Source organism: Setaria italica, chromosome VIII (genome assembly GCF_000263155.2).
Source record: "Setaria italica strain Yugu1 chromosome VIII, Setaria_italica_v2.0, whole genome shotgun sequence".
Classification (NCBI taxonomy): domain Eukaryota; kingdom Viridiplantae; phylum Streptophyta; class Magnoliopsida; order Poales; family Poaceae; genus Setaria; species Setaria italica.
In genome coordinates, this window is record NC_028457.1 from 30,964,208 (window position 1) to 30,978,682 (window position 14,475).

Genomic DNA, 14,475 nt, shown 5'->3' on the forward strand with positions numbered 1-14,475 from the left:
GTAGTGTTGGTTTGGACTCCGAGCAGCTGTTCCTGGATTTTCTTCTTCAGTTCACCTTTCTTGCGCCTATCTTCCTCGTTGATGGTTATTATTTCTCCACGCCAGTACATGTAAACATCGAGCTGGACTTCGTTGATGCTTAGGAGAATATCTAGCCCAGAAAAGCAAATCTCATTATTTGCAACCCCTGTGACCTGCAGCCACTCAAGTTTGGGCATTGCTCCTTGCTCAAACTTTACCGATTTGACCTTGCTTATTACTCCAAAACTGAGCACCCTGAGGCTTCCGAAAGCTATTCCAGCCTGCGATGATTTGAAATCAAGTTTTTCACCCTGAAGCAATGACCAGTGCCATGACAGAACTAGAATTTCCAGCTTCGCTAGGTTCCCAAGGAATTCCATAGCAGCATCGTGCTCCAATAGCCTGGTCCTCGCTAGTTTCAACTTCACGAGATGCGGGAGCTCCTTGATCCATTCCGGCAACGTTTCCAGATTGCCGTAGAGCTTGAGGCTCTGCAGGTTTTCCGGAGGGGAGGATATTCCATCCAAGCAGCCACGCAAACCTCGCTTCCCTGCTGAACGCACCGACAGCGATTCCAGCCTGCTGAGATTGGAAACAGCGGCACGAAAAGCCGGGCCATTCTTCCTGTTGACGCCGGTGACTCGTAACTTGCGCAATCCAGTGAGCATTTTGATGTCCTGCAGAACGGCATTTCCCCTTCCAACATTCACTTCCCTCAATGTGTGCAACTCATTCAGTTTTCTGGTCCCCCATGGCACCGTAACTCTTCTTTCTTCATCAACCCCCATCATCACAGCAGGGAATTTCACGCAGCACGCGAAAGTGCATGCATCACGCCTTGTAAGGGCCTTATGGAGAGGGCCATGAATGTCCCCAAGAAGTGGTACGCAACATGTTGCACATTGACCCGCCCCCCAAAGACACCTTCTCGTTAAACTGTCCTTTGCCTCTGTTACATAATCTGTTCTCCGACCAGCGTAGATGTACTGTAGCTTCCGAAGCTTGATGATGGTTTTGGGCAGAGCCCATACCCGTGTACCTCTGACGTCTAGCACTTGGAGCTGTCTCAGGTTGCCCAATGAATCTAGCAGTAGATCAATACGAAAACATCCTCGTAGAGAAAGGTATTTGAGTTGAATAAGCTTCCAAATATGATCAAGCTGATGGCATTTTAGATCATATATATCTTCTAAGTCGAGCACTCGTAGAAGCCTCATCTTGTCAGAAATGTAAAATGGTCTGAATTCTCCAAACACGGTTAGTGATCGTAATTGTGACAGATCAACTATTCTCTCTAAGTCACTCTGATCTCCTTTCCAGTTGCTCCTTATTGCAAGACGACGAATTGCGCCATGGGTACTCAAGCCACATCCTTCCTCCAGTCTAAAAACAAGGTTTTCTTCCATTGACTTTGAGATGGCAATGTCACGGATGAGATCATGGACTTTGCAAGGGTCAATTGATTTTGTACTGCGAACTGATTGTTGAAATAGTAAAATTATGCTTCTGTATTTGAGTTCTGTGAAGTAATTTTCAGCCATTTCATTGGCAGACTTACCACGCCTCTCGTGTGAGTATCCTTCTGCTGTCCATCGACTCACCAAACGCCTCTGGCTAATGATGTGGTCCTCAGGAAAAATGGACAGATATAAGAAACATGACTTGAGTTCATAGGGTAAACCATCATAACTTGTCTGAAGGACGGTTCTTATCATCCCAAGCTCTGGATTCATCTCTAACTCAGCACTGATATTTTCATTCAACTTTCTCCACTCAGCTCTAGTCTTTGGCCGGCTTGCCAAGTAGCCACCTATTGTAACTATTGCAAGGGGAAGTCCACCACACTTTTTTAGGATTTTTTTTGTTTCTTCAAACAACTCGGGATTCTTCTTAATCAAATCTGTTGCCTTCACAAGGGGAAGTCCACCATACTTCTTTAAGTTTTGGTTTGCTTCTTCAACAAACTTTGGATTCTACTTAACAAAATCTGCAGCCTTCCCAAATACCTGATTTTAATGCAATTTAAGTATTTTAGTACTCCAATCCAAAAAAAAATAATTGTGCATTACTTGTTGATATTTTGTTTGCTAGTGATAGGCGCACAATTGGTTGTGCACAGTGATAAGCACATATTGAAACAACAGTTTTCCTATGAAACTTGGTGAGATGTAATTTTTTTTAAGTTTGGCTGTGAAACTTGGTGATATGTAATTTTTTTTGTAAGTTTGGCTGAAACTTGTCCATTATTCTTTTATAAAATATTGCTGAAAATTCTCACAACTTCACGAACTTTCTTGGGAGTTGCCTTTCATAAAACTTGCCCCTTATTCTTTTAATTTTTTTCTGTAGTAGACCACCTTTGATGATTGCTGTTAGTTTCCTTTAATCTAACATATATGAATATGATGATCTTTACAGTAGAGCTGAAGCTATGTTTTAAGGAAATTTCCTAAATACTAGGGAACTACTAAGTTTCACCTGAGTGTTTTAGATGGCTTCAATCCCAGAATTTGGTCCCGCAATTTTATGCCAACACTTATGCTTTAGGGGTGATATGTACATAAGTTAAGAAATTTATATGTTTTGAGGCCTCAAAATGACAACTGACTTTTGTTTATACCATATAATTATAATCAGTTTAATTTTGAATTAGGGCTAGTCTACCAATAGGTTATATTCACATTTTTTTATAACTTTCAAGTAATAAGAGTGTAATAAAAATTCAACTATTAGATACCCGAATATAACACTTGATCCTTTTGTTAGTATGAAGCTAGATCTAAGTTGAGTTAATATCTTGAAATTGGATAGCTGAAAATCAGGTGGTGGAAACTCCTAAAAATGTTTGAGAGACATATATATAGTCCTAGTCCCTAACAGTGAGGATAAAAAATGTACAAGGGCATTCACTCGAAGTGAAATATGACACACCACGTAGCAACAACTCAAAACAAATGTAGGCTGCGCTACTTAAAAATAATTTAATATACATATGCCATCATGTTCTTTTCATAGTAATATCTCAAATTGTTATTATGCTAGATTCAAAAAATTTTTAACCATTGTAAAAATCACCAAGTTATTAACATTGCTACGAAGACCCATAGACATTTAATACTTTTCTTTAGCAACCAAATGAAGCAATGAATACTACTACTCGATCCATGATGTTTTCAGTGTTTTAGTGGGTGGGGTAATTAATAGTTTTTAAATAATATTATCTTCATAGTCAATTGTAAATAGTTTTCATTAATGAAACAAAGAAAAAATAAAATAGATAGTTAACAGTTCTATTGGAAATTCCTAATATTTGAAAAGTCACCTAATATAATGACAAAAGTACATTCCCTTAAGATCCTCAGAAAAATGAGAACTATTTGTTGTTTCACATGGATAAATGAGTAGGAAAGGGAATTAAACAAATAAGGACAAAATAAATTAAACCGTTCTGTACTGTGTTCAACAAGAGGACAAAACACAATTTTGGTGTGTTCTGGTGGTGTTTGTGGTCTTGTGTTTTCTAAAAGGGAGAATGGGCATCATTGATATACTGGGAGGCAAAAATTACGTTATATATGAATCATGGGTGTATAGGTGATTAGCGGCAATAATTGGGATGGCAACAGCCTGTTGAATATCCAGTAGATCTACCATGGTGAATTCGATCATGTGAGAGATGAGGTCGTGAGATAACACATCGAGGATTATGATGCTGGGGTAGGATACATGTTAAATGACTTTCATGAAGCACATTTCGATGAGGGACGTAGGGAGGAAGAGCCAGAGCCAACCACAAAGCATATTACGATATGTTGTCTGCGGCACAACAACCCATTCACGAGCATACCAAGGTTTCTCAATTGGATGCCATTGCACGCCTAATGGCCGTAAAGTCCCAATTTAGCTGGAGTCGAGAAGCCTTCGATGTTATGCTGACAGTTTTTGGTAGCCTGCTCCCGGATGGTCACATTCTGCCAAAGAGCATGTATGAAGCAAAGAAAATCCTTCGTGCACTTAAGATGTTATCCGATACATGCTTGTCCGAAGGGATGCATCTTATTTAGGACAGAACATGCAAAATCAAAGTATTGTGTGAAGTGTAAATCCTCTAGGTTCCTAGAGGTAGACTCTGGTGATGGTCAGAAGAGGCAGCTCGCAATCCCCTGGAAGTTTTAAATCTTCACCAGCAAGCCCCTACATCCTGTTTAGAGCATATCTTTAGCATCCTAGATCCTTCTTAAGTGCTTCTTGCGCCCATGAGTTCATCTAACGTGTAGATTAGTTTTATGATCTCGTTTTTCTTTGTTTATACTGTTTTGTGTACTGTTTTCTTACTTTATTCCTTTGCTTGCTTGTATGTGCTCGTGTGATGCGTTTAGAAGGACCGCAGCTCGAGGGATTTGAAGCTCAATACTTTGAAGACTGCGACCAGCCGGAGCAAGTTAATTTAGTAGATCAAGTAATTTATTTGGTTGAATTTTGAGTTTAATTTGGCTAGATCAAATTCAAGTTTGATATCCTAAAAAAAGTCAAGTTAGAAAACAATAGTAGATTGCAAGGTATTGGGCTTCTTTATTAGTTCGAAATTAGACATAGTGATTTCATCTACACAGTAGAGTGTGTGGGTGGGTGCTTGGGTGGCTAGATGAAATCACTAGACCCACAAACGACATGCTTGAGCCTCACTAGCGTCGAGCCCACCTTTCCATTCATCTCATGAACTAGCTCACACTTCATAAACTTTAGCTAATGTCATGTCGAAAATTTAGTAGTCTAATCTTTCCATCATGAACACCCCCTAAAAAATTGCAAACCATGATAATGTGCAATTGTATGCTAACAACAAAAGGAAATGAACAAGTGTTTCGATGGGCCCAACAAATAATATCATGGAATTCTCGTCAAGTACAAACATCTTCCTAATAACAGAAGAAAGTAAGTAGAAACAGGTTGAACGGTTCATTTTTAACCACCCACAAGGTACCCCTTGCGGCTGGCAGCTGCTGCAAGGCAGCCCCGCTGATCTTCAGCCTGGTAGGTGTGCTCGAACCTGCCGCAACAGCAAAGTATATAAAGAGGTTACAGATCAGAGTCGCCCGAAATGGCAAAAGTGCAAACCTGTACGAGACTCAGTACACCGTCACAATTGGTTCGTTTCTATTACCAGCAAGCAGTTCCTGGATTTTCTTCTTCAGCCATCCATTGTTATTACTGAGCTGGACCTCGTTGATGCTTTGGAGAAATTCTAGCCCAGAAAATCCAATTTCATTATTTGCTTCCCCTATGATCTGCAGCAGCTCAAGTTTGGGCATTATTCCTTCTTCAAACTTCACCGATTTGATGTACCCTATGTTTGCAAGCATGAGCACGCTGAGGCTTCCGAAAGCTCTTCCAGTCTGCTCAGATCGGAAGCGAAGTTCTTCACCCTGAAACGATTCCCAAGACAAGCTTAGAATTTTCAGCTTTGACAGTTTCCCAAGGAATTCCATAGCAGCATCGTGCTCCAATAGCCTGGTGCTCACTAGTTTCAACTTCACGAGATGCGGGAGCTCCTTGATCCATTCCGGCAATGTTTCCAGATTGCCGTAGAGCTCGAGATACTGCAGGTTTTCTGGAGGCGGGGATATATCATCCAAGCAGCCATGCAAACCTGGCTTCCCTGCCGAACTCACAGATAGTGATTCCAGCCTGCTGAGATTGGAAATGGCAGCGCGAAAAGCTGGGCCATTCTTCCTGTTGATGCCGGCAACTCCTAACTTGCGCAACCCCGTGAGCATTTTGATGTCCTGTAGAACGGCATTTCCCCTTCCGACATTCACTTCCCTCAATGTGTGCAACTCTTTCAGTTTTCTTGTCCCCCTTGGCACCATAACGCCTCCTTCTTCATTAGCCCCCATCATGACAGCAGGGTAAAGCACGCAGCAAGCGAAAGTGCATGCATCACGCCTTGTAAGGGCCTTATGGAGAGGGCCATCAATGTCCCGAAGAAGAGGTACGCAACATGTTGCACATTGACCCGCCCCCCAAAGACACCTCCTGGTTAAACTGTCCTTTTCCTTTGGTACATAACCTGCTCCCCAACGAGCATGGATGTACTGTAGCTTCCGAAGCTTGATGATGGTTTTGGGCAGAGCCATTACGGAAGTATCTTTGACGTCTAGCACTTGGAGCTGCCTCAGGTTGCCCAATGAATTTGGCAGTAGCACAATACCAGTACATCCTCGTAGAGAAAGGTATTTTAGGTGAAGAAGCTTCCAAACATGATCAAGATGATAATATTTTAGACCCTTTACATCTTCTAAGTCGAGCACTCGTAGAAGCCTCATCTTGTCAGAAATGTAAAATGGTCTGAATTCTCCAAACACGGTTAGTGATCGTAATCGTGACAGATCAACTATTCTCTCTAACTCACTCTGATCTCCTTTCCAGTTGCTGCTTATTGCAAGATGACGAATTGCGCCATGGGTACTCAAGTCACATCCTTCCTCCAGTCTAAAACCAAGGTTTTCCTCCATTGACTTTGAGATGGCAATGTCATGGATGAGATCATGGACTTTGCAAGAGTCAATTGATTTTCTACTGTGAACTGATTGTTGAAATGGTAAAATCATGCTTCTGTATTTGAGTTCTGTGAAGTAATTTTCAGCTATTTCATTGGCAGACTTGCCACGCCTCTCTTGTGAGTACCCTTCTGCTGTCCATCGATACACCAAACGCCTCTGGCTAATGATGTAGTCCTCAGGAAAAATGGACAGGTATAAGAAACATGACTTGAGTTCATAGGGTAAACCATCGTAACTTGTCTGAAGGACGGTTCTTATCATCCCAAGCTCTGGATTCATCTCTAACTCAGCACTGATATTTTCATTCAATTTTCTCCACTCAGCTCTAGTCTTTGGCCGGCTTGCCAAGTAGCCACCTATTGTAACTATTGCAAGGGGAAGTCCACCACACTTTTTTAGGATTTTTTTTGTTTCTTCAAACAACTCGGGATTCTTCTTAATCAAATCTGTTGCCTTCACAAGGGGAAGTCCACCATACTTCTTCAAGTTTTGGTTTGCTTCTTCAACAAATTCTGGATTCTGCTTAACAAAATCAGCAACCTTCCCAAATACCTGATTTTAATGCAATTTAAGTATTTTAGTACTCCTATCCAAAAAAATAAATAATTATGCATTACTTGTTGATATTTTGTTTGCTAGTGATAGGCGCACAATTGGTTGTGCACAGTGTTAAACACATATTGAAACAACAGTTTTCCTGTGAAACTTGGTGATATATAAATTTTTTTTGTAAGTTTGGCTGAAACTTGTCCATTATTCTTTTATAAAATATTGCTGAAAATTCTCACAACTTCACGAACTTTCTTGGGAGTTGCCTTTCATAAAACTTGCCCATTATTCTTTTAATTTTTTTCTGTAGTAGACCACCTTTGATGAGAGCTGTTAGTTTCCTTTAATCTAACATATATGAATATGATGATCTGAGGTATATAAGATCGGTTTACAGTAAAGCTGAAAGCTATGTTTTAAGGAAATTTCCTAAATACTAGGGAACTACTAAGTTTCATCTTAGTGTTTTAGATGGCTTCAACACCAGAATTTGGTCCCACACTTTTATACCAACACTTATGCTTTAGGGGTGATATGGATATAAGTTAAGAAATTTATATGTTTTGAGGCCTCAAAATGACAACTGACTTTTGTTTATACCATATAATTATAATCAATTTAATTTTGAATTAGGGCTACTCTACCCAGAAGTTGCATTCTCGTTTTTTTTATAATTTTCAAGTAATAAGAGTGTAATAAAAATTCAACTAGTAGATACCTGAATATAACACTTGATCCTTTTGTTAGTATGAAGTTAGATCTAAGTTGAGTTAATATCTTGAAATTGGATAGCTGAAAATATAGTCCTAGTCCTAATAGTGAAATATGACACACCACGTAGCAACAACTCAAAACAAATGTAGGCTGCGCTACTTGAAAATAATTTAATATACATATGACATCATGTTCTTTTCATAGTAATATCTCAAATTGTTATTATGCTAGATTCAAAAAAATTTTAACCATTGTAAAAATCACCAAGTTATTAACATTGCTACGAAGACCCATAGACATTTAATACTTTTCTTTAGCAACCAAATGAAGCAATGAATACTACTACACGATCCGTGGATGTTTTCAGTGTTTTAGTGGGTGGGGGTAATTAATAGTTTTTAAATAATATTATCTTCATAGTCAATTGTAAATAATTTTCATTAATGAAACAAAGAAAAAATAAAATAGGTAGTTGACAGTGCTATTGGAAACTCCTAATATTTGAAAAGTCACCTAATATAATGACAGAAGTACCTTCCTTAAGATCCTTAGAAAAATGAGAACTATTTTGTTGTTTCACATGGATAAATGAGTATGAAAGGGAATTAAACAAATAAGGACAAAAGAAATTAAAGCATTCTCTACTGTGTTCAATAAGAGGACAAAACACATTTTTGCTTTTTTCTGGTGGTGTTTGTGGTCTTGTGTTTTCTAAAAGGGAGAACGGGCATCATTGATATACTGGGAGGCAAAAATTACGTTATATATGAATCATGGATGTATAGGTGATTAGCGGCAATAATTGGGATGGCAACAGCCTGTTGAATATCACTGTATTGATCATCTTGGTTCAGTTGTTCAAATGATAAACAAATGTCAAACAATTTCATGTTCCCATATGTTCCCTGTTGTCGACAGAACCATCTTTAATCTCTACGAAATGCTAGACTATTGTAGTAATAATGCTATTTAAAATCAAGCAAAAGTGACAAGGTTTCTATTATATTACCTTTAAGCTGAAGAGGTTAAGTGCGTCCTCTTCTTTTAGAACTTCAAGGTTGTGTACTATTCCATATTTCCCGGAACAATGCTTTGCAATGCTTTCCTCCCTTGTAGTCACAATTATTCGGGTTGTTTTTTTCATCCAAGAAAACCCTTGTCTTATATGGTCCCATTCTTCAATGGATGACAGATCGTCCAGAACAATCAAGCAGCTCTTCTTTTCTAAAAGCCTTTTCAACTCTTTAGTCAAGGCTTCAACCCCCATCATTGCTAATGATTTGGTCTTGCTGGGTCTATTGTTCAACAGTTCTTCCTTCTTAGAAGACTCTTCTTGTAATCGCCCAATTAAAATTCTAAGTAGATCAGCATGATTGAAAGGACGTATGATTGTGACAAAAGCATGCTTCTCAAACATATCACTTAACTTTAGGCTTTGATAAATGCCGTTGGCTAGAGTGGTTTTTCCAAGACCACCCATTCCCCAAACAGAGATCACCTGGCTAGCCTTGTTTGAGATTAATCCTATAATTTTTGATATTTCTTTCTCTCGCCCAATAAGTTGAGATTCCTCCAAAGAACCAACACCCGTTCTGATGCGAGTGAGACTCTTTTTGTGCACCTTCATTTCATCAACATCCTTACACTGATTCTCTGCTATCTCACTAGGGGCCATTGTTTGGGCATTTGTACTGGTAGTGGCTACATCTGAGTTAGATACTGGATCCATAGAAACTATTTTATTTTGAGAACCCTGAACAAACAGAAAGTACAATTATTGGAAGCAACCTTTAAACTTCATCTTCTTCTTTTTATTTTTTAAGGTTATGTGTACCTATAACCAAATTACTATATAACCTTTTATGTAATCATGCAGTCAGTGACTATTGGTCATAAATCAATTTAACAAGGTATGAAAATTACAGATAACAGAAATCTAGCCTTGCTGCAGTGCTTAAGTTTTTAATATCTATAAGCCGAAGTCCTAACATAAATGACTAAGGTCATAGTTGAAGACATCAGGGGTAAAGGGTTATGGTTTCAAATGATCCACCTCCCTCTAAAATCCTCAAACCCACCCAGTTATTACTCAGTAATCTGTAGTTTAAAGGATGCTTCCTATTGATAAAAATATCTTGGTGTCCTCCTATCTAAATATTTAAGAGTTTAGTGGCTGTGTTTATATTAGCTGTTGAAGAAGCTGTAAATTATCCTCCCAAGTTATATTTATCCTCCCCTCAAGAGATATTTATCCTCAAGAGATATTTATCCTCCCAAGTTATCTAAAATTCAACGATGAATCCCAAGTTATATTTATCCTCCCCTCAAGAGATACTGCGATCAACATAGACTACAGCAATGAACAAATTCAGTATCTTTCCCCTTCATATAGATTTTCAGTTAGCAAATGCAGTGATTTCACAATTTTTCTAGTATATCCATTCATTAAATCTGCTGGAATATCCTGTAGGATTTAACAAGGTATTATTTTTCACATTGACAGTGGGATGTTGCTTTTCAAGCACAGATGGGACAATTGCTTTACAGATTTATATAATTAAAATAAAGCTTCAAAATTTACAGTTAAGCAAGGAAGCTTATACTCCCTCCGTTTCAAATTGTAGATCGTTTTAGCTTTTTTAGATACATGATTTTTACTATACACCTAAATGGTGATGTCTAGATACATACAAACTCTATGTACTTCATCACACTGTAAATTTGCATATTAATGTGTTAGGCAATCTAGTACCTTTTATCCATTCCCTTTTTAGGCAATTGCTTAAATGCTGTTGGAAAATAATATAATCCTTGATACGCGGATAACTGAACCAGAATAACGATCTCATAGAATGTTACTAAAAATAAAAATACAAGTATTACCTTGTCATAGAATGCATAAAGCGTGTGATCAGCAGACAATTGCTTTAGCTCTGAGGCTTGGCTATCTTGCCCTGCACATAAGCTTGCAACTTCAACTTGTGTTGTTGACACTATGATTCGGCTTCCTTTGTTGTTGTTTGGCAGGCATTTTTCGATCTGGTCCCACTCTTCAATGGTGCAGAGGTCAGTAAGCACAATGAGAAACCTCTTCTCCTTCACATATCCATCGAACTCCTGAACTAAATTGTGCGCGGTTTTCTCTGTGTCCAATATATCTTTAAATCCTTCCACTGCAAGAAATTGGTTCACTAAGCTCTGGACAAAGCCTTTTGAACTGAATGGATGAGTCACCCTCACCCATGCTCGGCTGGGAAATTTGCTTTGGGTGTCTGGATTCTTGTAAGCCGCCCTGATGATGGACGTTTGGCCGATATCTCCACCTGTTCCCCACACCGCAATGACTCTAAGGTCATCACCCTCCTTGTTGATCAGTTGGACGAGATCCACTCTCTGACTCTCCTCCTTTGCGGCACGCCTTGCATCATCAACACCGAATATGGCTGCAGCAATGATGCTTGATTGCTCAGTGGCAGCTGTGGCCTTGGATCCAGAGCCCTTGATGAGGCGGTAGCGCACATTCCTCTGGCTCACATCCTCGACCTTGGCCCTGAGCTCCTTCATCTTCTTGGCCACACGGTGCCGCTCGAGCAGCGTGCGAGGGAATCGCCACCAAGATGGCCTCTCTAGACGAACAGCGAAATCCTGGAGGCTGTCCTCGACGTCGTAGGCCGTGTCACGGACCTGCTTCACCCAGGTCTTCACCACCTTGTTGTCATCTCGCTCCTCGTGTGCCTCCATCAGGAAAGACTGCATCATCTCAAGCTCATCCGAGACGAACGCATGATCTCGCTGGATACCGAGCTGCAAGGCTACCTCCTCTGCAATGGCAGATTTCGCGTACCCGAGCGCTCCATTCAGCACGGACTTGCCCACACTCAGCGCCGTCGCCTCCATCGTTCTGCTGTGTTTCTCCGTGGATCTATACAAGGCTCAAATTTAGAAGCTAAAACTCCGAGGCAGAAAAGGATAGATGGACAAGCGTTGATCCCACCCAGCAAGATGGCAAGTACCTGAATTTTGGGGAACGCACAACCAAGGCAGGGGCAGATCTAGAGGTAAATATGCTGCAAAATACATTCTTGCTGTAATTACAAATAATACTCAACTGAAGATCTTTGAAAGTATACCTTCTGTGGCCTATGAGATCTTGTGGCGTGGAAGTAAATACAGCACTCTACTGCTTTGATTCGGCGAGGCTCAAGCTCACGGGACGGCCCACACTCACACGCCCTGACGTGACTCGGCAAGCCAGCCAGGTTGAGGCCAAATGGTGTGGATGCGTGATTCCAAGGCAGTAGGCACCGAGATGGTGGCGCCGCCCTCGCCGACGAGCTACGCGGCCACTACTCTTGCACCCGGTCGGCCTGTCGCCGCTGACACTCTGTGGTGGCTTGGTAGTCACCAGTCACTCCTCAGAAGTACCCCATGCTGGCTGGGAGCAGTGGACTCTAGATACCTCTAATGGACTTTGCAGGGTGCTTAAATGGTCAGTAGGGATTTTGCACACGAGCACTTGTTGGGGTCGGTTAGCAGCCGCCTGCCAATTTCCTCTCCACTCCTTACATGGATAATAAAGGGTGGCCAAAGGAATCTCACCATTTCTTTTTTTTAAAAAAAAGGGTTTTTGAAACAAACCGCTTTACTATTGCCCTAGGGACAGATGCATCACAGCATAAGATGCATGAGCAAATAATTAAGTACTCCCTCCGTTCCAAATTACTATTCATTTTAGCTAACGAATAGTAATTTGGGATGGAGGGAGTAGATTTTTTTCAATCAGTTAGATCCAAAGCGATTGGGTAGCAGATGTCAGTATGTCACACGGGGCAGTACATTGGCAACAATAAGATACTTAACGAACCAACTACCCTAGTTCCTAACATAAGCTGGTGAGGAGTCAATGTGATTTGCCATATTCTATGTTCAACTTGATCAGTAGGTGTAACAACCATAATATATTTCATTCAGTCCATGAATTAGCTCATCTGTTCATGTTCTGTTTCCTCATTTTCTGATGTGGACTGTCCTACTTCAATCTGGTGCCCAGTGCTGATGGACAAGCACAAGGAGAAAGAGGCCATCGCAGAGCTAACCAAGGCAATCGCCTTCAAGGCGGACCTGAACCTGCTCCACTTGCGTGCAGCCTTCCACGAGCACATCGGCGACATCTCGAGCACCCTCCGGGACTGCCGTGCAGTTCTATCGGTGGACCACAACCACCAGGAGATGCTGGAGCTTCACCACCGGGTGAACAGCCAGGAACCCTGAGCCCCCCATGGTGTACATACAGGAGCTCTCATAGCCAACCAGCCATACCAGTGTATGTTTTGTACCATACACAGCAGATGAATGTAAGGATAGTAGAAGCCATTTAGGTCCTCCCCTTCAAAACCAAACCCCATTCCTTGTGTCCCTAGCTAATTAGATATCTTGTTTGCCATAGCCTCCTCTTAGTAAATTATTATTGTCGATTGTGATTAAGCCTCCTAATTGTACCGGCCATGTGCACCAGCAGCCCATGTTGAAGGAAGGCAACAGCTTGCAGCTTCTGAAAATGAATGGTCAATGAATGAGGACTGAAGACAGGGCTTCACTTTCTCAGGTTGAATGGTCCATAAATGGTGAATCGGAAGGTCAAGTCTCAAGTGGATGGAGAAGTTGTAGGATTCCTTTTTTCCCATAATGAGCAGCATTTGTTGGTGTGCTTGTATGTGACGTTTAGCTGCACTGAATTGAGTGAAGCATCAGGGATGATTATATCCTCCTATTTTGATGTCACTCATATTTGGTGATTGAGCGAAAAGAGGACGAGGATTAAGATCCAAGTCCTCACACAAAGCCCCCACTTCACTATAATTTAGTGAGAAGCAGCTTTCAGGGATAACCATCCCTATCCACGCCCACTCATAAGAGTAGCCTTTTGCATGCCTTGAGCCTCTCTTTGGTACCTTTTTGCCTTGTTTTTCTTCGAACCATTCACATCTTTTCGTTGTTTTGCCAAACAAATCCCAACAACTACGATCCATATGTCCTACCACAAGATCTCCAACACATATAATTTCCAAAAGAGAAAAGGTGCGTCAATTAGGTTGATCGGTGTAACCATCCAGGCACAAATTGACAAAAGTTCGAGGCCTTTCATCAGCCCCCTTTTTTGTGCCCAACTGCCGGTCGCCAAATGCCAAAAACGTCAAGAAGACTCACGTCATGGGGGCAGCGGCCGCCTCCAAATTTTGTGGTGGATTTTCAGCGGCAAAGCTTCCTGTGAGAGGTACATGAGGGACAGCGACGTTAATTCGTTGAACACTTCACGGGTGCTGATGATGTCTATCGGATGAGCATGTGGAATGAGAACAAAGTAGTGTGGATAAGAGCTGAGGTGGTGATGAGCACTTGGCATATGCTTCTCAAGCACAAAAGTTTAAGATGAAACTTAAAGCTAAACGGACCTCGAAATGGGGTTTATACTTGGTACCATCCTAATATATCCTATATTTTTCAATTCAGCAAAACAGGACAGAACGCTTGGCTGGACATCTTGCTACAACGTTTGTGCTTTTTGAGTCCCTCCGAATACGGTCACGAACATTACAACAACTAGCAAGTATACTTGTGCTCCTTGAAA

General features: G+C 40.9%; 2 protein-coding genes across 3 annotated transcripts in view; both read right to left on the reverse strand.

Annotated features, from left to right (window-relative positions):
• The window catches only part of LOC105914977 (disease resistance protein RPM1-like), a 5,869-nt gene extending 2,743 nt beyond the window's left edge, over positions 1 to 3,126 (reverse strand). The window contains exons 1-3 of the mRNA XM_012848231.1: positions 3,097 to 3,126; positions 946 to 1,994; positions 18 to 858 (exon numbers count right to left, since the gene is read on the reverse strand). Coding sequence (XP_012703685.1) covers positions 18 to 858; positions 946 to 1,994; positions 3,097 to 3,126 — 1,920 coding nt within the window. The remainder of the gene's footprint in view (positions 1 to 17; positions 859 to 945; positions 1,995 to 3,096) is intronic.
• Positions 3,127 to 4,884: 1,758 nt separating this feature from the next.
• LOC101767151 lies at positions 4,885 to 12,368 on the reverse strand. 2 transcript variants are annotated; one of them, XM_022828817.1, is made up of 6 exons: positions 11,978 to 12,368; positions 11,861 to 11,914; positions 10,731 to 11,769; positions 8,857 to 9,600; positions 5,186 to 7,103; positions 4,885 to 5,071 (listed from the first exon to the last, which is right to left on the reverse strand). In XM_022828817.1, exons 3-6 carry the CDS (start codon positions 11,742 to 11,744, stop codon positions 4,941 to 4,943), a joined length of 3,807 nt encoding a protein of 1,268 aa, XP_022684552.1. In that variant the 5' UTR covers positions 11,745 to 11,769; positions 11,861 to 11,914; positions 11,978 to 12,368; the 3' UTR covers positions 4,885 to 4,940. The 2 variants fall into 2 exon arrangements, with proteins under 2 accessions (XP_022684552.1, XP_014661164.1); XM_014805678.2 differs by having other exon boundaries at positions 5,186 to 7,136; positions 11,978 to 12,367.
• Positions 12,369 to 14,475: the final 2,107 nt, after the last annotated feature.